This window comes from Dipodomys merriami, unplaced genomic scaffold (assembly GCF_024711535.1).
Source record: "Dipodomys merriami isolate MVZ:Mamm:240054 unplaced genomic scaffold, mDipMer1.0.p SCAF_90, whole genome shotgun sequence".
Taxonomy (NCBI): domain Eukaryota; kingdom Metazoa; phylum Chordata; class Mammalia; order Rodentia; family Heteromyidae; genus Dipodomys; species Dipodomys merriami.
Window position 1 is genome coordinate 2,453,011 of NW_027206513.1, and position 22,197 is coordinate 2,475,207.

The following is a 22,197-nucleotide window of genomic DNA, read 5'->3' on the forward strand; positions in this document are numbered from 1 at the left end:
AAAGTCTTTAAAGCCTATTTGTGGCTGTTATATGGCACTGCAATCTGCTGTTATGAAACAACAGAAATATAAAAGAATTAAAATAAAATTACAAAAGGAAAGCGTTTTTATAATTTTTATTGTGATTAAGTGATTGCATAAATTTCACACATTTCACAGTATTGTGAGATAGTGATGCTTAGTTAAAGTCACAAACACATTCTAACCTTCATGAAATAAATTGTCATTATTGTGGTCTGTAAAGTTTGTGAATTCTATGAGCTTTGATAATACAGCTATTTCTTCCACATTGGGTGATATGTACATTTCTTTCCTTTTGCTTAGTGTAAGCTGTTCCCTCTTTCCCACTCATTCCCTTCCTCCCATCACTGCCCTTGAGTTGCTTAGTTCGTTTTCATCAATCTCCAGTGCAGCTGATGGGCCCCCCTGTTGTATGTTTTCCCATTTCCCTCTGTCTCTGTGCCCTCTTCCTAGCTTCCCTCAGATGTGTATATATACCATTTATGTGGTCAGCTACATTGGGTCATTTAGAAATAGTATGACAAGATGAGTGGAGGTCCTTTGTTTCTTGAGTCCTGTTTACTTTGTTGAATCTCCTTGCATTTTGGCTTTAGCATCCACATATTAAGGAGACCATATGCTGTTTGTCTCTTTGCTCTTAGCTTACCTCACTCAAAATGATTTGTTCTAGTTCCATCCATTTCCCTGCAAATGCCATTATTTTGTCCTTTCTAATGGCTGCATAATATTCCATTGTATATAGGTACAACAATTTGGGATCCATTCATCTGTAGTGGGGCATCTGGGGTGTTTCCATATCTTGGCTATTGTGAACAGTGCTGCAATGAAAATGGAGATGCATGTGTCTTTGTATCCTGGTTCCTGTTGCTCAGGGTAGATGCCTAAGAGTGGTATGGCTGGGTCATAGGGGAGGTCTATTTTTAGCTTTCTGAGGTGCCTCCAGACTGGAAAGCATTTTTTTTAACCAGGTGCTAATGGCTTACATCTGTTGTCCTAGCTGCTTTGGAGGCTATGAAGGGAAGATTAGGGTTTGAGGCCAGTTTGGACAGAAAAGTTTCTGAAACTCCATCTCAACAGAGGGAAAGTGGACATAGTGGCACAATCCTGTCATCCCAGCAACAATAAGAAGCCTAAAATAGGTGGATTGTGGCCCAGGCATATGTGGGAAGCAATATCCTATAAGAAAGAAAGAAAAAAGAGAAAGACAGAAAGACAGAAAGAAAGAAAGAAAGAAAGAAAGAAAGAAAGAAAGAAAGAAAGAAAGAAAGAAAGAAAGAAAGAAAGAAAGAGGTGAGGGAAGTAGAGGGAGAAAGAAAGAGGGAGAAAGAGAAAGAGAAAGAAAAAGAGGGGACCCAGGGCAAAATGGCTGGAGGCATGTCTCTGTAGTAGAGTTCCTGACTAAAATGTATGAGGCCCTGAGTTCAAACCCCAGTACTTCTAAAAAATGCTTTTAAAATGTCAAGATTGAGGGCTGGGGAGGTGGCTCAGTGGTAGAGCGCTTGCCTTGCATGCATGAGGCCCTGGGTTCGATTCCTCAGCACCACATAAGCAAAAAGAAAAAAGCCGGAAGTGGCACTGTGGCTCAAGTGGTAGAGCGCTAGCCTTGAGCTAAAAGAGTTGAGGGACAGCGCCCAGGCCCAGAGTTCAGACCCCACGACTGGACCCCCCCCAAAAAAATGTCAAGATTGAGAGTATAAATGGAAAGAAATTTCCACACAGTTGCTCTTGAGGTAGATCTATATTCTATGACAAGAATTTACTCTGTTTTCCCCCATTTCCATTGATGTCTGGTATTATTGATATGGCCAGGACTCATCTTTCATTTAATAGATGTAGAAAACACTAATGGCTGCTAATAGGTTGGTGTCTTAATAGCTTGGGTCATACATAGTGCTCATGCCTGTAATTCAAGCTCCTCAGGAGGCAGAGAGCAGAAGAATCAAGGTCTGAGGACAGTCCAGGCAAAAAGTGAGATCCGATCTCAAGTGCAAACCCAGAAGTGCTGGCACAAGCCTGCCATCACAGCTACCTAGGAAGCAGCAGGTGGGTCTGTGGTCCAGGTAATCCCAGGCAAAATTTACAAGACCCTACCTGAAAAAACTAACAGAAGTAACAAGGGATAAGGCTGTGGCTCAGGTGGTAGTATACCTGCCTAGCAAGTATGAAGCCCTGAGTTCAAACCTCAGTACTGCCAGAAATAAATAGCTTGTTGGCTAAAACTAAAAGTCCTCACAGCCATTCTGTTTTCCTGGTCTAGAGCTGGTGGGTGGGGACTCAGACTGGTGAGCATTTGCCTATCTCCCTCGGTGGGATTTGATGGTGGGGCTGCCCTCCTTGGTTCTCCCTTAACCAGTATCCCACTGCATCTACCTCCAACATCCTCTGGACATCCAAGCTCCAGGACATGGCTTGGCCAAGGACTTGTCCCTAGACTTTTCAAAGGAGACTATAATTTCTGAGATATTATTAGCCCTAATATTCAGATAGTGTGTAAAAATCCCAATGGCTTTCTATGTCCTTCTCAGGTAGAGCAGCCCTGAAAGGTAGTAACCTCAGACTTTGAGACTGGAAAGAATAACTCTCAAGTACAAGCGAAAATGGAAGTTCTTTGAAGCTGGCAGATTTGTTTATCAGGGGATTTATGAAGAAGGAAAAGAGGATTTGTTGTTTGTTTTCTGTTTAGTCTAGGGATTCTCAGAACTCACCTGATTCTGGCATAAGTGTCCATTGACTAAAGCCAGAATGATTTTACTTTCTCAGTTAACTTTCTCTGTCAAAATGTGAAGTTCAGTGCCTGGCTCATAGTAGAGTGCAAGGCTCTGGGTTCAATCCCTGATATTAGACAAGAAGGTGAGTTGTCAACTTGGTTCCCCCCAAATCCTTTGCCCATTGAGGACCCTATTTCTGAACAGGCCGCTGCCATCATGAGATGCCTACAGGTTGTCCCTGAGTTTTGTGGCTCAAGGCTAGCACTGTACTACTGAGTCACGGCTCCACTTTCAGCTTTTTGGTGGTTAGTTGGAGATAAGTGTCTCATAGAACTTTCCTTGGGTTGGCTTTGATCTACAACCTTTAGATCTGAGAAGCTTAAGATTACAGGCATGAGACTCCAGCACCCAGCTTCAGCCCTGTGTTTTGTGAGTTAATTGAAGTTGAAGTCTCAGACTTTGCTGCCTGGGTCGGTTTTGAACTGTGATCCTCTGGATCTCGGTTAGCTATTACAGATGTTAGCCACCAGCACTAGTAGGCCTGTTGTTAGTTATCTCACTTCTTTGGGTGGCTGTGAAACAAATTGGAATCATACATGAACAACCAGCAGAAATCTAGAAAAGAACATGAGTTTTTTTAGCCAGACCATCTGTGGGCAAAGTACTTAATCACAGATGCCTGAAAGTTACTGACTTGCTACATTTTCCCAGCCTTGCTCTTAGCTCAAAGTTCCCTTTACTTGGTTATCCATTGAATTTTCCAGTAACAACATTATTTGAGCGGTAGCTGGTGAAAACAGGAAGCTGATCAGTGGGTATTTGCATTTATATATTAAAAAGAGGTTTATATGTAAACTACTTGTAATATGAAATTCACCATTTTAATATATATGGTTAAAATATATATTGTATAAAATATAAACTATATATGGGCTAAAATGGTGAATATGTGTGTATGTGTTCCTATATATTTGTTTATATATGTTTTTGTGTTGGGATTGGGGCTTAAACTCAAGGTCTCTGGCTTGACTTTTTACTCAAGGCTGGTGCTCTACCATTTGAGCCACACCTCCATGTCCAGCTTTTTGCTGGTTAGAGATATAAGTCTCTTGGACCGGTCTGTATAGACTGGTTTTGAACCACCATCTTCAGATCTTAGTCTCCTGAGTAGCTAGGATTACAAGCATGAGCCACCAGCACCCAGACAATTTAACCCTTTTTGATTGTACAGGACAGTGGTATTATATACATTCACACATGCATAGCTGTAATAGCCACATCTATAACTTTTTCATCTGTCCAAACTCTGATCCATGAAAGATTAACTTCCCATTCTTCCCTCTCCCTTGCCCCCTACTAGCTCTGTCATTATCCATCACTGGGAGTTTGACTGCTCTCAGTACCTCATGGAAGTAGAATAGTATGTACAGTATCTGTACACTCTCTTGAGCTGCACTGCTGTTTACCAGCCCATCCCAGCAGAACAGGCAAGCCCAGTGGATGCACAGTAGAAGGGTATAGACACAGGGGTACAGGCTTGTAGAAGACCTGGCTAGCCTGGCCATGGCTGTTAGGGTTTTGCAGATGTCCTGGGCTAGCTCAACCAAGGCTATAAGAGAAATGGGCTGCTACAGTGCCAACTTTGCAAGAACCAGGTGGTTCCTGTCTAGACACTAGCTGATTATGTAATTTTACTCAACCTCCACGTACCAGATGTTTGTATTGCACCCGAAATCTGATGAAATTTTTGTACCTTTTTTTTTTTTTTGGTTGTTGATATTTTGGCAGTGCTGGGGATAGAACCCAGGGCCTAGTATACCCTAGGCAACTGTTCTACCTTGAACCTCATCCTTAACCCCCTACCATTATATTTTTCAATTTAACTTTTGAACTAACATGCATTTATATGAGAAGGTTTCATTTTGATAATTCCACAGATACATGCAGTGTCCTCTGAACTAGTTTACCCCCTCTATTATATTTCCATACTCTGCCTCCCCTCCTCTCTTCTTTTCTCCTTTTTCAAACAGCACCTAGTGAGTTTCATTATGCGATTTGCTATATATATGTATATTATGTATACATAAATTATATATTCATGAATAAATATGTATACATGTGTACATATATGTAAATATGTATACCTATGTATGTGTAATACCCCCCTCCTCTTCGCCCCTTTCCTTTCCCACTTTACACTCATGTCCATTATCATTTTATGTCTAGATTCCACAAATGAGTGACATGTGATATTTGGCTTTTTTATCGTGTTTTGCCTTTATCTATTATTTATTTATTTATTTATTTATTTATTTTTGGGTCAGTTGTGGAGCCTTGATGCTATCCCTGAGCTCAAGGCTAGTGTTCTAACACTTAGAGCCATAGCACCACTTCTGGTTTTCTGGTGGTTAATTGGAGATAAGTATAACACTGACCTTCCTGCTTGAGCTGGCTTTGAACTGTGAGCCTCAGATCTCAGCCTCCTGAGTAGCTAGGATTACAGGCATGAGCCAACAGTAACCCTGCTTGAGCTTTTACTTAATCTTGCTCAACATGATGGTCTACAGTGCAATTCATATTCCTGAAAATAACATAGTTTTATTCTTCTTTTGCTGAGTACCGCTACATTTATTCCTCCCTCCCTCTCCCCCTTCCTCCCTCCCCCCTCTCCCTCCCCTTCTCCCTCCCTTCTTTCTTTCCTTCTTTCCTTCCTTCCTTCCTTCCTTCCTTCCTTCCTTCCTTCCTTCTTTCTTTCTTTCTTTCTTTCTTTCTTTCTTTCTTTCTTTCTTTCTCTCTTTCTTTCTCTTTCTCTCTTTCTTTCTCTCTTTCTTTCTTTTCATTCCTGGGCTTGAACTCAGGGCCTGGGCACTGTCTCTGAGCTTTTTTTCTCAAAGTTAACACTGTACCACTTGAGCCACAGCTCCACTAACTTTTTGGTTGTTAATTGAATATAAAAGTCTCAATAGACTTTCTTTCCTGGTCTGGCTTTGAACCATGATCATCAGATTTCAGCCATCTAAGTAGCTAGGATTCCACTGATGCCCAGAAAGAAGACATTAGTTTTTAAAGTAGGGCAAATACCTAGTCACATAGTCAGTGTGTAAAAATTTCACCCTCTACCTCAGCATTCAGGCCCTTCCCTATGGGGAGCTAAGGTTATACATCTCTTAGGCATCCTTCCAGAAATATTCTATCTACATAAAATCCTTAGATGTTTGTGTGTGTCTGTCTGCAAGATGGTGTGCTCATCTAATAAGATATTACTCATAGTTGTGGTTAAATCAACACCTAGGCTTTGTGCGTGTGTGTGTGTGTGTGTGTGTGTGTGTATGTGTGTGTGTCCATGTTCAGCTGCACTATGCACTATCACTATATTTTGCTTCTTCAATTGCTTTTTGCTTTCTCTTAATGCAAGAGTTTCCTTGCTTGCTGGTTTTCTTAGTTTTTCTAAGTATCAACCACATCCTCCCTGAACTCCACAGGAAAACACTGAGCCCTTCTCTCACAGTGATGGAACTATCAAAGCTGTTTTCCTTCTGGAAGACATGTGACCTATTCCCCACATCCTGCTTCAGCCTATAGTGGCTTTCCCTCAGGTCCAGCCCAAAGCCTTCCTCTTTGCTGTCATTCTGGGGACCCCTACGCTTCTGTCTTCTGGAACTCACCTTTCCCTCTTTCCCAGCTTTTCATCCCTCACTTTGGCATGGAGCCCTCTGTCCACTAACTTCTTGAGCTTCACATGTTGGAAAAGGTCCTTTTCATCATCCTGACCTTGGAGTAGTTTGGTAGAACATAAGGAAAATAATTATCCTGTGATAATTTTGAAGCCATTCACATATTTCTTTTGATCCCTAGAATTACCCTTAGAAGTGTGATTCTGGTCCAATTCACTCCTAAAAGGTGTGCATTCCATCTCTCTGGAAATCTCTGTGATTTGCTTGGTCTTAGAGATGTAATCTTTCCTGGTGAAGCTCCGGGGTGGAGTTTTCTCTCCCACTATGCTGCCCACTGCAGGTACTTGCTAGGAAAGTCCAAATGGTCTGTTCTAGAGTGATTCCCTCCTTTTGTTTTCTTTTTCTTTTTCCTCTTTTTTTGGCCAGTCCTGGGGCTTGAACTCAGGGCCTGGGCACTGTCTCTGAGCTGCTTTGGCTCAAGGTTAGTGCCACTTCCAGCCTTTTTTGTTTATGTGGCACTGAGGAATGGAACTCAGGGCTTCATGTCCTAGGCAAGCACTCTTACCACTAAGCCACATTACCAGCCCATTCCCCTCCTTTTCTTTCTATGGTCTGCTTTCCTAGAACTGACTTTGAATCTCCCATTTACTATTTTGAGTTCATAGCTTTTCCTCTTGAGTCTCCACAGAGAGGTGGTCACATGATTCTGCAGAGAAAATATATACTTAAGACATTTTCCTGTACAATAAGAGGACTATGGCAAATCTGAAATCAGCAGGTACTGGTTAGAGACTCAGGGAAGAGATAGTATAGCCTTGAGTTCTAAGGCAGTTTGGAGGCCAAATGTCCTCTTCCTCAGAGAACTTAACTTGCACTGATTAGATGAGGCTCATCCATGTTGAGGGGAAGGTGTAGTCAACTTTACTTAAAAGCTGCCAATTTCAGTGGTAGCGGTGTGTTTTGGATGGAAAATGCCTTTATAGCAATGTCTAGGTGGTGTTTGAACAACCAGTCAGGTTCCATGGCTGCCAGCATAGCATAGCAATAAGAAGTTAATGAGTCTTCTATTACTGTTACATCAACTCAGGATGGTCACTATAAATATTTTTATGTATTTTTCCTTGAAGCATAACCAGTGTGCAGCGCTCGGACAATGGGTCATATATCTGTAAGACCAAAGTAAACAATGAAGAGATTGTGTCTGACCCCATCTATGTCGAAGTTCAAGGTAAGTCCAGAGGTCCTGTGACCTGAGAGCTGTTTGTTTTAGAGCCTGTGTTACATGTTTTGTGGGTGACAGTCAAGATTTTCCCTGTTTATAACTGTCTACAAACCTTGTAAATACATTTGACTGAAATTTTACAAGATGATCCTCCTTTTAGATAATAATGAAATTACTTCTGTTCTTAAAGTTTGAGCTCTATACTAGCACCATAGGTAAGATTAAAAGGGATCATGGCTGAGCACCAGTGGCTTGTGCCTATAAGCCTAGCTTACTCAGGAGGCTGAGATCTGAGGATCTCAGTTCAAAGCCAGCTTGGGCAGGAAAATCCCTGAGACTTTTATCTCCTCTTAACCACTAAAAAGCCAGAAGTGAAGTTGTGGCTCAAGTGATAGAGTGCTAGCGTTAAGCAAAAAAAAAAAAGTTGGACAGTGTTCAGGCTCTGAGTTCAATCCCTAGGACTGGCACGTATACACAGACACACACACACACACACACACACACACACACACACACACACACACACACACACACACACACACACACCATGGACTTCCTTGTCTACAGTTACTTACAATTTGAAAAGAAAAAGTGAAAGACTTGTTGTGAAGCAAAATATCAAACTGTGGCATTAGCCATCCAATCCGGTGGCATTACCTGCTATTCACCATGCTTTGCCATCTTGTAGTTGCAGAACACAGGAGGCTCAGTGTGTTCCCAGCTCAGCTTGGGGACTGCTTTGGTAGCTTAAGCTCCTCACTAGTTTCCCCACATGTGTAATGGAGAGGAAACTCCATCACACAGATGCCATGGCATCACACAGAGGTAGGTTGGGGGTTGGGAGGTGAGGAGCAATGTGTGTTCACCACTGAAGGACCTGACAGTGAGAAATGTGGGCTGAAGTGCCTGTGAACCAGGTCCCCTAAGCCTTGAGTCTAGGGGTTTGCATGCTTGTTCTGCTGTGACCTTAGGGCCTGTCAAAAAAGAAAAGACTGTAAAGAGGAATGGCCTTGTTATTTTCCCAGGTGTTGCTCCTCATGCCCTGGATGCTGTCCTCCATGACATCTGCAGCCTTCTCCATGATGTTCCTGTCAGCTCAGCTATCCAGTTTCCTTCTTGTCTATTTTCTCTTGTCAAACTCCCACTGAAAGGCTTTATACCACCGATCCTTTTGTGAACCTAACTTTGATACCCACCAGCACTGCAGGGGAACTGAAGGAGGAAGTCTGGGAGAAGGAGGCAGGAGAGGGAGAGTTGGGACACAGGAGATATAGGAAGGGAGACCCTCCAAGGACTCCCTATTAGACCTTTGTTCTGGGCCCATCCAGGCTGGGCAGCTTGTGCCCCACTTATATCAGCAGTAGCCAGAGGGAGAGAGGGAGGGAGGTTTGCTGCTAATCTGGACCTTTTACTTGCTAGGATCCCAGAAAAAATAGCCAGGACAGGAACACGTTAAGTCCAAATAGAGTTTAGAAAAGCTCCAAAACAGGAAAAAAAGAATCCTAATTCACATACTTCGCACATCATTCCTCCTGGAACCAGATCTGTGAGTTCCCAACCTCAAAAGAACACATTTGAAATGCTTGAGGACAGTTGGCTTGATTTGTTAAAAGTCTGTACACATGCCCCAAAGAAGTACTCACTGATTTTCTCTGAAACGTTCCCAAGCTTCCTTTTGGCCTGGGGTTTGTAACCACAGTAGGAATCCTTAGGATTATAACTGTGCAACATGACTCCTTCCGCTTTGAAAAACCTTCATCCCTACACAAGGTTACAGATGTGTGTGTGTGTATGTGTGCGTGCGCGCGCGCGCACGTGCACGTGTGCACGCACATGAGTACACTCATGCGTGAGTATGTGCATGTGCATCGAGGTTTGAACACAGGGCTTTGCATATGCTAAGCACTTGCTTTACCACCAAGCCACACCCCTAGCCTAGTATACAGATTTTTAAAAATTCATTGTCACTCACCTAAAATCACACACCATAGATTGTCCCAAAAATTCAGGCAGATCTGTTACATGTCTTTGTTTTTCTTTTGTGCTTGTTTTGTTGAAATGTTGAGTCTGCCAACCAGTCTCAGATCTTCAAGACTCCCTTCTGGCAAAACCAGTTTTGAAATACCTTTTCTCTTTCGGGAAAGTGTCCTAGAAAGCCAGCTCAGGGTGGACTAGTAAGAATGCGTCTCTGTACTTTTTACCCAACTTCATGAGTGTGGAAAACTGGCCACTTTAGAATCAAGGTGATATTTAAAAAACACCCTCAGTGGCTTATGCCTGATTACCTTAGCTACTCAGGAGGTTGAGGTCTAAAAGATCAGAATTCAAGGCTAGCCCTGTCAGGAAAGTACTCAAGACTATCTCAACAGGAAAAAGCTGGGTTGGTGGCATATGTCTGTCAGTCCAGCTATTATAGAAATATAAATGGGCAAAATCACAGACCATATTGCAAAAATAACCAGAGTGAAAAGGACTAGAGGCATGGCTTAAGTCACAAATCACCTGTCTAACTAATGTAAAGCCCAGAAGCCAAATCCAAGTACAGCCAGTTTGTTTGGTTTTTTTTTTTTTTGCTACCATATACTAGTCCCTTTCCATTCGCCCAATCAACCTGCTTCTGGTTAAGGGTCTGGGGCTTGCTGTAATGGAATCCTTTCTCTGCAGGACTTCCTCACTTTACTAAGCAGCCTGAGAGCATGAATGTCACCAGAAACACACCCTTCAACCTTTCCTGTCAGGCTGTGGGCCCACCTGAGCCTGTCAACATTTTCTGGATTCAAAACAGCAGCCGTGTTAATGAATGGCCTGAAAAATCCCCCTCCATCCTAACTGTTCCTGGTAAGTGCAAGCATTGTGCATATTCATTAAGTTGCTTCTCTAGCAGGGGAAGGAACCCGCTTGGTGAACATTGCTGTGAGCTACCAGCAGGTGTGGGAGAATGAAAACACAGTATGGCAATTGAGGGCAAGAGACCAGGTAGATAGGAAAGCATGTGGGACTCACAGGTGTGAGAATTTCTGGTCGAGTTGGCTGAGTGCCCTTCAATTGCGTGGACGGTTGAGGTGGCCACAGGACTAGAATCCTTGAGACCAGGTGTCTGGAGCCCTGCTCACCTCTCTCAAGGCAGCTGTGGTCTTGCCAGCTGGTCTTGTCAGGTCTGCACTTACAGAACCGCTAAGGTGAAGACCTCAGTGAAGTGGAAAGGGTAGCAGGAAAGTTGATTGGTCATAGGGCACTGCTGTAGCAGGAAGTTTGTGAGTCACTGTGGGATTGTGGCTGAACTGGCATTTCACAGTCATCTTGACTTGCATCCAAATGAGAGTGTGAGAGCTCTGTTCCTACACTCCTCCACAAGGATTTTGTCAACAGTGCCACTGACACTTTCCACACCCTTGAAGCTGATGGCTTCCTGTACCTGCTCCTCCAAGCACTCCTTGCAGCCCCACTCCCTCCCTCCTTCCTCTCCTCCTGCATTTGGCCACTGTTTAGGAAGATTCTAATGCAGGAGAACACAGCAGTGGAGTTTGGGAAACTCTATTTTGGCTTTCTTCTCTTTTGTCAGAGGGGGGTTTCTGAATGTCAGGTGCCTACCCTGCTTCTTTTCATGCTGAGATCCTCCTTCCTGGCAAAGTTCCTTGGCCGGCTTCACTATCAGCAGTGTGGTGATAACCTAGAACTCTCCATCTTCTGTCAAACGCTCTCTTTCTTCTGAGACACAGGTTCATGTACTCAGCTGCCTCCTTGACATTTCTATTTGCTGAGGGCTTAGAAATCTTCCAGTGTAACTCCTGATTTCCCCCTAGCCTTGTGCTCACCCAGATTTCCCCTTCTTAGGAAATCATAGTTCTATTTGCCCCTACTTCCCTTCCTCATTTGTCACATTGAAAGTGTCAGCAGTTCTGAGTTGTGCTTCTGCAATACAGCCATCTCTGCTGTTGACCGTCAACTCCACGCCATCCCCAGCTCTTGTCAACACTACTGCAGTAGTTTCCAGCTTTGTCCCTGCTTCTGTCCACCCCCCTCACCTGCAGAGGACATCACTACCTGCTCAGAGCTCTCAGTGGCTTCCCATTACTGTCACTCACAGCCTTCCGTGGCTTGCCATTTGCTTCAAATTCACCTACAGTCCTTCCTGCCTTTATCCATAGTCCCTGCAAGTTCTCCCACCCAACCCCATTTCACACCTCCTCTGTGTCTGTTAAACCAGTCACAGGATTCTTCTTTCTTCCGTCTCCTCCCAGAACCTTTGCGCTGCCTCTCCTATCAGCCTACTCTGTTCTTCCATCTGCCCTTTGTCCCACAATACAACTCCTGGACAGAGGCCCTCTCTGATAGCGCCTTACTATTTTCTGTCCTCCCTAGCCCATTATTGGCTGCCAGTCACATATTCTGTGTGCTCCCTTCAGTGTACTTGGTACTGCCTGTAATCACTTGTTTACTGGCATGGTCTCCTGGTGTCTGCTCCAGATGTAAAGCTAGCTTTTCTCCTTCTTAAATAACTAGAATTCCCAATATGAGCCATTGGTGCCTAGTCAGAAAAGCCTATTTTTATTTTTTATAATAAGTAGGCACGCTGATTTATTAAAACAAAAACTTCTTTGAATTTTTTATAGTACTGAGATTTTTGAACTCAGGGCCTCACACATGCTAGGCAGGCTTCCTACCAGTTGAGCCATAAACCACAGCTAGAAAAGCCTATTTTTAAAAGCTGAATGTGGTGACCAGGCAGAGGTAGAATGATTCAACCTAGGCTTTCTAGCAAGATCCAATTGAATAAAAGAGAGACAGATGGAGACAGAGACAGACAGACAGAAATGAGACAGAAAGGAGAGAGCCAGAAAAGAAAAAAGGAAAGGAAAAACCAACTTATTACTTGGAGGTAACACTGACATATGGTTAGATGCATGGAACATAAGTGAACAATTTGTCTTTGATAGGATACCCACATAGCTATCACCTCTGTCAAGAAAGCAGGCATTGCTATCACCTGGGAGGTTCCTTCTTGGTCCCTACCAGTCAGTCACACCTCTAGTAGACAGTGCTCTTGATATTTGTCGTTGTACTCTGGTTTGGACCCTTCCTAAACTAGATAAATGGAATGTGAAGTACATGTGTATGTGGCTTCCCTTGCCCAACATGATAAATTTTGGACATACTGGGATTTTAGTTAACTTAAGACCTCGTGCTTCCTAGACTGGCCGCTAGCACACTTGAGCCATTCACTCAGCCTTTTTGCTTGTTAATTAAAGATAAGACTCTCGCCTATTTGTCTGTCTGGACTTGGCTTCAAATCATGATCCTCCAGGTCTGAGCCTCCTGAGTAAGATTACAGGCATGAGCCACTGGTGCCTGACCAACTTATGTTTGTTTTGTTATTGCTGATAGTTCTTTATTGAGTGAATGTGATATGTTTGTTTATCCACTTACTTAGTGAACATTTGGGATGTTTTTAGGTTTTGGCTATTATGAGTGAAGTAGCTATAAATATATGCATGTAAATCTAGTGACGTGTGTGTGTGTGTGTGTGTGTGTGTGTGTGTGTGTATGTGAGTGAGTGTGTGAACATGAACATGCACATGCCAGTTCTATGGCTTGAACTCAAGAGTCTGGGTGGTGTCCCTGAGCTTTTGTGCTCAAGGCTAGCACTCTACTACTTGAGCTATAGCTCTACTTCTGGTTTTATTTTTGTTTGTTTGTTCTCTGTTTTTTGCTTTTTTTTTTAAATGCCAGTCCTGGAGCTTGAACTCAGGATCTGAGCATCATCTCTTAGCTTCTTTGCTCAAAGCTAGTGCTCTACCACTTGAGCCACAGCTCCACTTGTGGGGCGTGTGTGTGTGGGGGGGGTAGTTAATTGGAAATAGAGTCTTATGGACTTTCCTGCCTGGACTGGCTTTGAATTGTAATCCTCATATCTCAGCCTCTTGAATATCTAGATTTATAGGCATGAGCCACCAGTAGCCACCAGTGCCTGGCACCACTTCTGGTTTTTTGGTGGTTACCTGGAGATAAGAGTCTCATAGACTTTCCTTGCCCTGGCTGGCTTTGAACCAAAATCCTCAGCTCTTAGCCTCCTAAGTATCTAGGTTTAAGGCATGAGCTACCAGCCTCTGTTTGACTTTTTTTTTTGTTTTTGTTGTTTAATTTTAATGTTATTGTCAAGGTGATGTACAGAGGAGTTACAGTTACATAAGTAAGGTAGTGAGTACATTTCTTGTCTAACTTGTTACCCCTCCCTCATTTTTCTCCCTCTTTCCCTCTCCCCCATCCCCCCAAGCTGTACAGATCATTTCCAACATATTGTTTTGTGAGTATCGCTATTGCATAGGTTCTCCCTTTGTCTTCTGTCTCACCATTTTGTTGCTCCCCTTCCCTTTCCTAGTTCAGATAAATGTCTATACAGTACCAAGTACCAAAAGCAACTACAGTGACAACAGGAGATAAACCATAGGGGGAAAAATCACAAAAGAAAAAAAGAAATTATATAGTACATTAAGAACAACAACAACAAAGAAAAAACTCTTGGAGTTCATTTTGCTTAGCATCATCTTATATGGTCATAAGTACATAGCTATTAAGATATTCTGCTCATCTGCTAAGATTATCCTAGATGTATACTAATCATTACAAATAAGGGAAACCATGGGGCCTATGTTTCTTTGGGCCTGGCTTACTTCACTTAATATAATTTTTTTCCAAGTCTTTCCATTTCCTAACAAATGGGGCAGTGTCATTCTTTCTTATGGAGGCATAGAATTCCATTATATATATATATATATATATATATATATATTATATGTCTGTATGTATGTATGTATCACCTTTTCTTGATCCATTCATCTACTGAGGGGCATCTGAGTTGGTTCCCTATCTTTGCTATGATGAATAATGCTGAGATAAACATAGTTGTGGGGGTAGCTTTAGTGTGGCCTTGTTTGTGGTTATTTGGATAAATGCCCAGAAGTGAAATTGCTGGGACATTTGTTTTTGTCTAAAACAAATATGCAGTAGAGGAATTCTAAGTCATTGATGTATGCTTCTTTTTTTCACCCCCACCCCCCAGTTCTATGGCTAAAACTCAGGAACTTGCGTTCTTCCTCTGCTTTTTCACTCACAGTTGGTACTCTATCACTTGAGCTCTGCTTCAAGTCTGGCATTTTGCTAGTTAAATTGGGACAAAGTCTCATGGACTTTTCTTCCTATGTTGGCTTTCAACCATAACCCAAAGATCTTAGCCTCCTGAGTAGCTACAATGGTAGTGTAAGCTGATGGCACCTAACTGTTTTCAAATGTGGTTTTACCAGGTTACATTACCAGCCGTAGTAGGTGAGTCTAAGTTACTCTATCAACTCCTTGACAGTGTTGAATGTGGTCAGTCATTTCAACTTTAGATATCCTAGTATCCATCCTCATGAAGTGGAAGATGAGTATGCTGTAATTTGTATTTTATTTCCCTAATGCCAATTTTACATTATATTTAGAAAATATTTTAGCATCTTTTCATATGCTTAAAAACTATTTTGATAGCCTTTTTGGTGAAATGTCCTTTCAGATAATTTTCCCATAACAGTGTGTGTGTGTGTGTGTGTGTGTGTGTGTGTGTGTGTGTGTGTGTGTGTGTGTGTGTGTGTGTGTGTGTGTGTGTGTGAATACAGGGAAGGTTAAAGAAACTTTAATCTATATTTATTTCAAAATTTAAAAAAGCTTTCTTGCCCTTTTAACTCCCAATTAGTTTAGCTAAATGTAATTACAGATTTTAGCTCTAATCATCTGCTGGTTATCTGAGATTTCAAATAAAACTCTTAGAGCTGAAACGAAAGTTAAAATTTTTTATTTTACATAATTAGTGGATACTTTTGATATATATTTTTTGCCAGTCCTGGGGCTTTAACTCAGGGACTTGGCACTGTCCCTGAACTTCTCTTACTCAAGCTAGCACACTATCACTTGAGCCATAGCACCACGTCCAGCCTTTTCTGTTTATGTGGTACTGGGGAATTGAACCCAGGGCTTCATGCATGCTACGTAAGCACTCTACCACTAAACCAACTTCCCAGCCCTGCTTTTTTTAAAAAAATTTTTAAACAAAAATTATCTTTAGGGGCTGGGGAGGTGGCTCAGTGGTAAAGCGCTTGCCTTGCATGCATGAGGCCCTGGGTTTGATTCCCCAGCACCACATAAGCAAAAAGAAAAAAGCCGGAAGTGGCACTGTGGCTCAAGTGGTAGAGCGCTATCCTTGAGCTAAAAGAGATGAGGTACAGTGCCCAGGCCCAGAGTTCAGACCCCACGACCGGACCCCCCTCCCCCAAAAAAGAAAATTTATCTTTAATTGTACAAAGGAGTTGCTTATAAAGCAGTTTATAAATACAATATATTTTGATCAATGTCACCCTTTCGCTTTTGAGTTTTAAAATGTGAAATATTCAGAAAAGTATTTGACATCTTGTGTAGTTTGTAGTTATACGGAGAACACTGGTATTCCATTTCCTCTAAGTTTTCCTATAACTATTTATATGTGTACATATGTGATTTTCCTTCAATTAGAATGATAACACACAGGCCAGTTAATTTCATCCTTTTTATTACATAATAGTCTGTGAATAAACCCACATCCATTATAAAAACCTTTCAAGCCACAATGACAGGCCAAAACAAAACAGGAGAGTCCTTTTGTTCTCCATACTTTTGCTCCCTGTACAGAGGAAACTAACCTTCTCCACTACTCTGGCCCTTCTTGTCCTCCAAGCTTACTGGCATGTGTGTATACTCCAGGATCTTCTCACCACCTGCCACAGGCCTGCCTCACTGTGACGTCACACAGTGCCTTACTGAGTGGAGGGGCCTTACTGCTCTCCTGTTGATGAACAGTTGGCCTGCAATGAATTGTTGTTCTAAGTGATATTTGGACACACCCATTTTTATACTCATCTGCTTTTTTTATTCTTTTTTAACAATATTCCAATTTAGCCAGGCTCTGGTAGCTCATGTCTGTAATCCTTGCTACTTTCATGAGGCTGAGATCTAAGGATCCAAGCATGAAGGCAGCCTATGCAGACAAATCCAAGAGACTTATCTCCAATTAACCAGCAAAAAGCTGGAAGTGGAGCTGTAGCTGACATAGAGTACCAGCCTTGAGCATGAGGCCCTGAGTTCAAGCCCCAGTATTGGCACACACACACAAAAATTCTAATTGAAATGTATGTTATGTATCTATAATGTATACTAATGATTTGATATATGTACACATTGTGGAATAACTAAATTGAGCTACTAATATGTGAATTATCTCATGCACTTATTGTTTCTTATGGTAGGCTATCTGTATTTAGAAAGAATGTTTATGGGGGAATTGGAAAACTTTTTCCTCCTGAAAGGGAAAAGCTGCCATATGTAACATTTTGATCCTTTCTAATCCTGTTCCAAGAAAACCAAATGACATATTTCAGTTTCCCCAGTTTCCCCAGTAGACAAGGGATAATATGTTCCTTGTGTCATGTACATGAAGAATTAAAGGTCTGACCTTTTTTCCAGTCTGATAACAAATACCCTTCTCTGTAAGAATGCGGTAGTTAGCTGGGCACTGGTGGCTCACACCTATAAGCCTAGCTACTTAGGAGGCTAAGATCTGAGAGTCATGGTTCAAGTCCAGCCCAGGCAAGAAAGTCTGTGAGAATCTTATCTCCAATTAACTATCTGAGAACTGAAGTGGAGCTGTGGCTCAAAGTGCCACAGGCCCCAGGTTCAAGTTCCATGACTGGTCCTTCCCCCCCACACTCCCTAAAAAAGCAATAGTTCCCTTTATCTGAAGTTTTGCTTTCTGTGTTTTCTGTTATCTGGCTCCAAAAATTTTAAATGGAAGAAAATTCTAGCAATAAGAGAACATTCACAACTATATATTATTAGAGTTAGTCAGTTTTATCATTAGTTATCATTACTGCTAATCTCTTATTATGCCTAGTTTATAAATTCAGTTTTATCATTGGTATGTGTATACAGGAAAAAACCACTGTGGCAGGATTTGGTACTATCTGTGGTTTCAGGCATCCAGGAAAGACATGGGAATGTATTGCGTGTGGTTAAGGGAGGATTACTGTATCTGCCCATTCTCTTCACGAGACCCCAGGGAAGAAACTGCAGATTCTTTGGTCAGATCTTTAGGGTTGAGCTCAGTGCTGGTATATGGGAGGTATAGAAATGACCCATAGGAGAGTGCTGACTGCAACATCTTCAAGAAATGCTAGCATCCAAAAGTGTGGGTACTCCCCTGGTCCAGGGACCACCATGGATTAGAAAGGAAATGGCAGTGAGAATTCTCACTAACATTTCATAGATATCAAGTAAGACTCAGCTTTCCTGGAACTTCCAGAGTGGAGACCAGTGTGTCTGTAAATGAAGAACTTTTATTGAAACTGCTGAGTTGCCATTCAATATCTCCTTTCTAAATGACTGTCCATGTCTGCATTGGTCAAGCATTTGTCCTGCTTCTCTAAGATTTGAAACATGGGCTACTGACTCTGGTTTTCTTAGTAACAGTGCTTTTTTATCTTCTTCTTTAGAAAAATGTGCTTTACAATTTTTTTAAATTTAATTTTGGTTCTGGGTGCTCAGCCCTCAGGCTCTGTATATGCTAACCATGTTTTACCATAATCCTAGCCCTTATTTTTAATAGCATTCAAAATAACAAAATAGCATGCCAAATTTACCATTTCAATCAATTTAATTTTGATTTCTATTGTTACAACACAAAGTAACCTCAAGATGTAGCTGTCCTATTGCTTTGGCTCCTCCTAGCAGTGGGAAAAAAGCACCTCTGTTCCCTGCAGGGAAGGCCTGTGGAGGTAATAATGTTCTCAAGCCAGAAGCCTGGAATCTCTCTAGAACCTTTTCTCTTCCCCCACCCAACAGTCATCTACCAAGAGATGAGCTCATCTCTTCCTCTGCTTCTTTACTCTGTGGCCTTAGTTCAGACTTTTTTTTGGCTCAGTGCCAAGACTGTAGCTATCCCATCCTAACTGTGGCCCTGAGTTTCTTGTCCTTATATTCCCAGCAACCTGCCACCCACAGTGAGCCAATATCCACTTCATCAACAGAGAGACAGCTAAAGAACAGAGCTGGTCTTTACACAGGTTAAAATTTACCGTTCTAACTCTGATGCTCCACATCCTTTAACTGCTACCTATCTTTTTTTCTCCCCCTGCCTCACCTGCAGAGGTGCCTGCTCTAGCAACTCTATAAATGCCCTATCTTTTCTTAGCCAGGCATTTCCACATGTTATCTCTTCTGCTTTCCTTGTGTGTTTTATCTGGCAAAGTTGTCTGTTCACCTTGAGACATTGGGCTCATAGCTCTTTTGTAAAAAACATTCCTAGACACCCACTCTTTGTGTACTCACAGCACTTCTTCCCCAACCCATGGTCAATCAAACCATAGCCATTTACATGTCAGACTTCTAAGAGGGGTGATTAACCCATGCGATTATTAAGTGTGAATTATTAATTAGCTGAGTCCCATCACCAAGTTTTGTGAATGAATGAATGAATGAGTGACTGAACTAACAAAGACATGAATTACTAACAATCCTTGGGTTTTAGGTCCTTTCACTGGGGCACAAGGACATAGTGAAGATGAAGTGACTTGTATTTGTAGAGTTACTTATGTATTTGAATGCATGTCTCTTTTCTCATATATATGTAGCCAGTTCAGTGAAAGTAATAAAACATTCAGACCCAAAGGGCTGAATGAGATCCTGAAAGAGCAGGGCATAGATCCCAGGCTACAGACCTGCCCACAGGGCTAGCGCCAGGTATGTGTGCACTTCTGTCAAGTCAGCTACTTGTTGACTGTTTCTAGGCATCTGAATTTTACTAACACTAAAAGAATCACATAACAATTTAGTTGTCTCTTCTTCATATTGTGGAAGCTTTAGGTTGTTACCTGATCCCTGCCCAACAGGCTCATATTTGGGGTATAAGGCAGTGAGGCCATTCTGTCTTTAGCTACCTTTTTGCAAGGTGGGCTATGCTAAAGCAGCAGTCCCTCACCTGCTGAAGATATAAAGCAGTGACTGCTGCATGAGCCAGATTCTATCTTAAAATTAACCTCCAGGTAAACTTTCCTTATCTCTTCTGAGAGAATGCCAAGCAGGAAGGCACTTTAAATAGCCCTGTTGGATTGGACCACTTTGAGTAAGTATATATTTATGAATTTTAAAAAGTCATATTCTCATTCTCTTTCTCCCCCTCTCCCTCTCTCCTTCTTCCCCTTCTCCCTTTCCCCTTCTTTCACTTCCCCTCTCCCCCTCCTGCTCCCTCTCTCGTTCTCTCTCTCCCTCTCTCATTCTCTCTCTCCCTCTTTCCCCCTTTCTCTTTCCTTCTTTCCTGTTCCCCCCCTTCCCATTTCCCTCTTCCTATTTCCCTCTTCCTCTCCCTCCACCCTAACTCAGGGCCTAGGCCCTGCCTTTTAATTTTTTCACTTAAAACTAATACTCTCCTACTTGAGCTGCTACTACACTTAATTGCAGATAACAGTCACATGAACTTTCCTACTTATGTTGGCTTCAAACCATGATCCTTAGATCTCAGCCTCCTGAGTTTCTAGGATTACAGATATTGAGCCACGGAGCCAGATATGCCTTTTCTCTTTTGATACAAGAACCCTTTCCACTGCATCCTAGACACTGTGATGTAAGAGTTGTATTTAAGAAACAGAAGCAAAAAGTACTGTAAAGGTCATTTATTCTGAGTGAACAAAGTCAAAGCTAGTTGAAGTCACTTTCTCCAAGTGTCAGAATTACAGTGGCAAACAGATCAGGGTTTCTCAGGGGTTAGGTATAGGAGACAGGATGTAGCTGTGGGAGCAAGTGTGCAGGAACCTCTCTTTGATGGAGAACTCCATTCTCCATCTACTAACCTCACCATCGTTCATATGTCATAGAAGTACACACTCCCTCCCTTCCCCCAAAGAAAGCAAAAGCAAAAGTTGATGAATTCTGGATATGTAATATACCTAAGTCACTTTCCTGATTTTGGTCATTGTTATGTAAGATCTTTATCAGTAGGGAAAGTAGGAGGAAGGTCGCACTTGAACTCTGTTATTTTTGCAACTTCTTGTGAAACTAAAATTATTTCCAATTAAAATTTATTTTCTTTTTTTCCTTTAAAGAAGCATTCTTGGAGCTAGGGTATAACTCAATGTAGTGCTTGCCTTACATGTAGAATTCAGCTGTCTGTATCATAAAACAAGATCTGCAACTGGGAGAGAGTGAGAGAAGAGGTGACATTGTCCAGAAACACATGTATTTTGTTTTTTTTTTTTTTTTTTTTTGTCGGTTGTGGGTTTTGAACTTCCAGTGTGGGTGCTGTCCCTGAGCTCCTTTGCTCAAGGCTTGCACTCTACCACTTTGAGCCATAGTACCACTTCTGGTTTTTAGGTAGTTGATTGGAGATTAGAATCTCACAGACTTTCCTACCCGGACTGGCTTCGAATCGTGGTCCTCAGATCTCAGCCTCTTGAGTAGCTAGGATTACAAGCTTAACTACCAATGCCTGGTTGAAATGTACTCCTATTCTGACTTACATAACTATAACCCCTCTTTTTAATAACATTTTTTAAAAAAAAGCCAGAATCTACAGCGCCAAAAATAAGTAAGTAAAAGAAATACTTTGTCATGGAGAAAACCAAATCTAAAAATTAGGAACAGAACAGTGAAAAGCTTTTGCTGGATTTAGTAGTAAGGTGGGGATGTAATAGGTTAGGGCTTAGTCTCTACCTAGTGCTATCTTGCTCTTTTATGTCTCTTGGCAAGCCACTTCACTTCTTTATATAAAATAAGGATAAAAGTCGTGTCTGTTTCACTGATGAAGTTTCAATGAAATAATGAATATAGAGCCCCAGGGATAGGGTAGCTTGACAGGAATGATCAGCATTGGACCTGTTATAAATTTTTCATGTTTTTTTTTTAAATAGGTAGTAGTTACTAAGCCACTGTCATTTTGAGCTACCTTTTTTAAACAGAGGTCGACTTGTGATTTTTCTGGTTATTTTTTCTTTATATTTTAAAATTTTATTGCTGGTACTAGGTCTTGGACTCAGGACCTGGGCACAATCCCTTAGCTTTTTCACTCAAAGTTGACACTTTAATACTCGAGCCATACTCTACTTTCCGCTTTTTGCTGGTTAATTGGAGATAAAAAGAGTCATGGCTGTGCACCGGAATAATCCTAGCTACCCAGGACCAAAAAAAAAAAAAAAAAAAAAAGTCTCATGGACTTTCTTGCCTTGAACCACAATCTTCAGCTCTTAGCCTCCTGAGTAGCTAGGATTACACCTGTACCTCTATCAGTAGTCACCCTGGATTATGACAGAAGTTAGTCCAAGCCAATACTTCCCTAAATCACTGCTCAAAAAAGGCACCAGGCACTGGGCACCATTGGCTCACACTTATAATCCTAAGCTACTCACTTAGAAGGCTGAGATCTGAGGATAGAGGTTTGAAGCCAGCCCAGGCAGAAAAGTCCCCATGAGACTCTTATCTCTAATTAACCACTCAAAAACCAGAAATGGCACTGCGGCTCAAG

At 41.9% G+C, this 22,197-nt stretch overlaps 1 protein-coding gene across 1 annotated transcript in view; it reads left to right on the forward strand.

Moving 5' to 3' along the window:
* Positions 1 to 22,197, forward strand: part of Mertk (MER proto-oncogene, tyrosine kinase) — a 133,904-nt gene that overhangs the window by 37,492 nt on the left and 74,215 nt on the right. The window contains exons 3-4 of the mRNA XM_070013306.1: positions 7,531 to 7,631; positions 10,290 to 10,463. Of these exons, the coding sequence (XP_069869407.1) occupies positions 7,531 to 7,631; positions 10,290 to 10,463 (275 nt within the window). The remainder of the gene's footprint in view (positions 1 to 7,530; positions 7,632 to 10,289; positions 10,464 to 22,197) is intronic.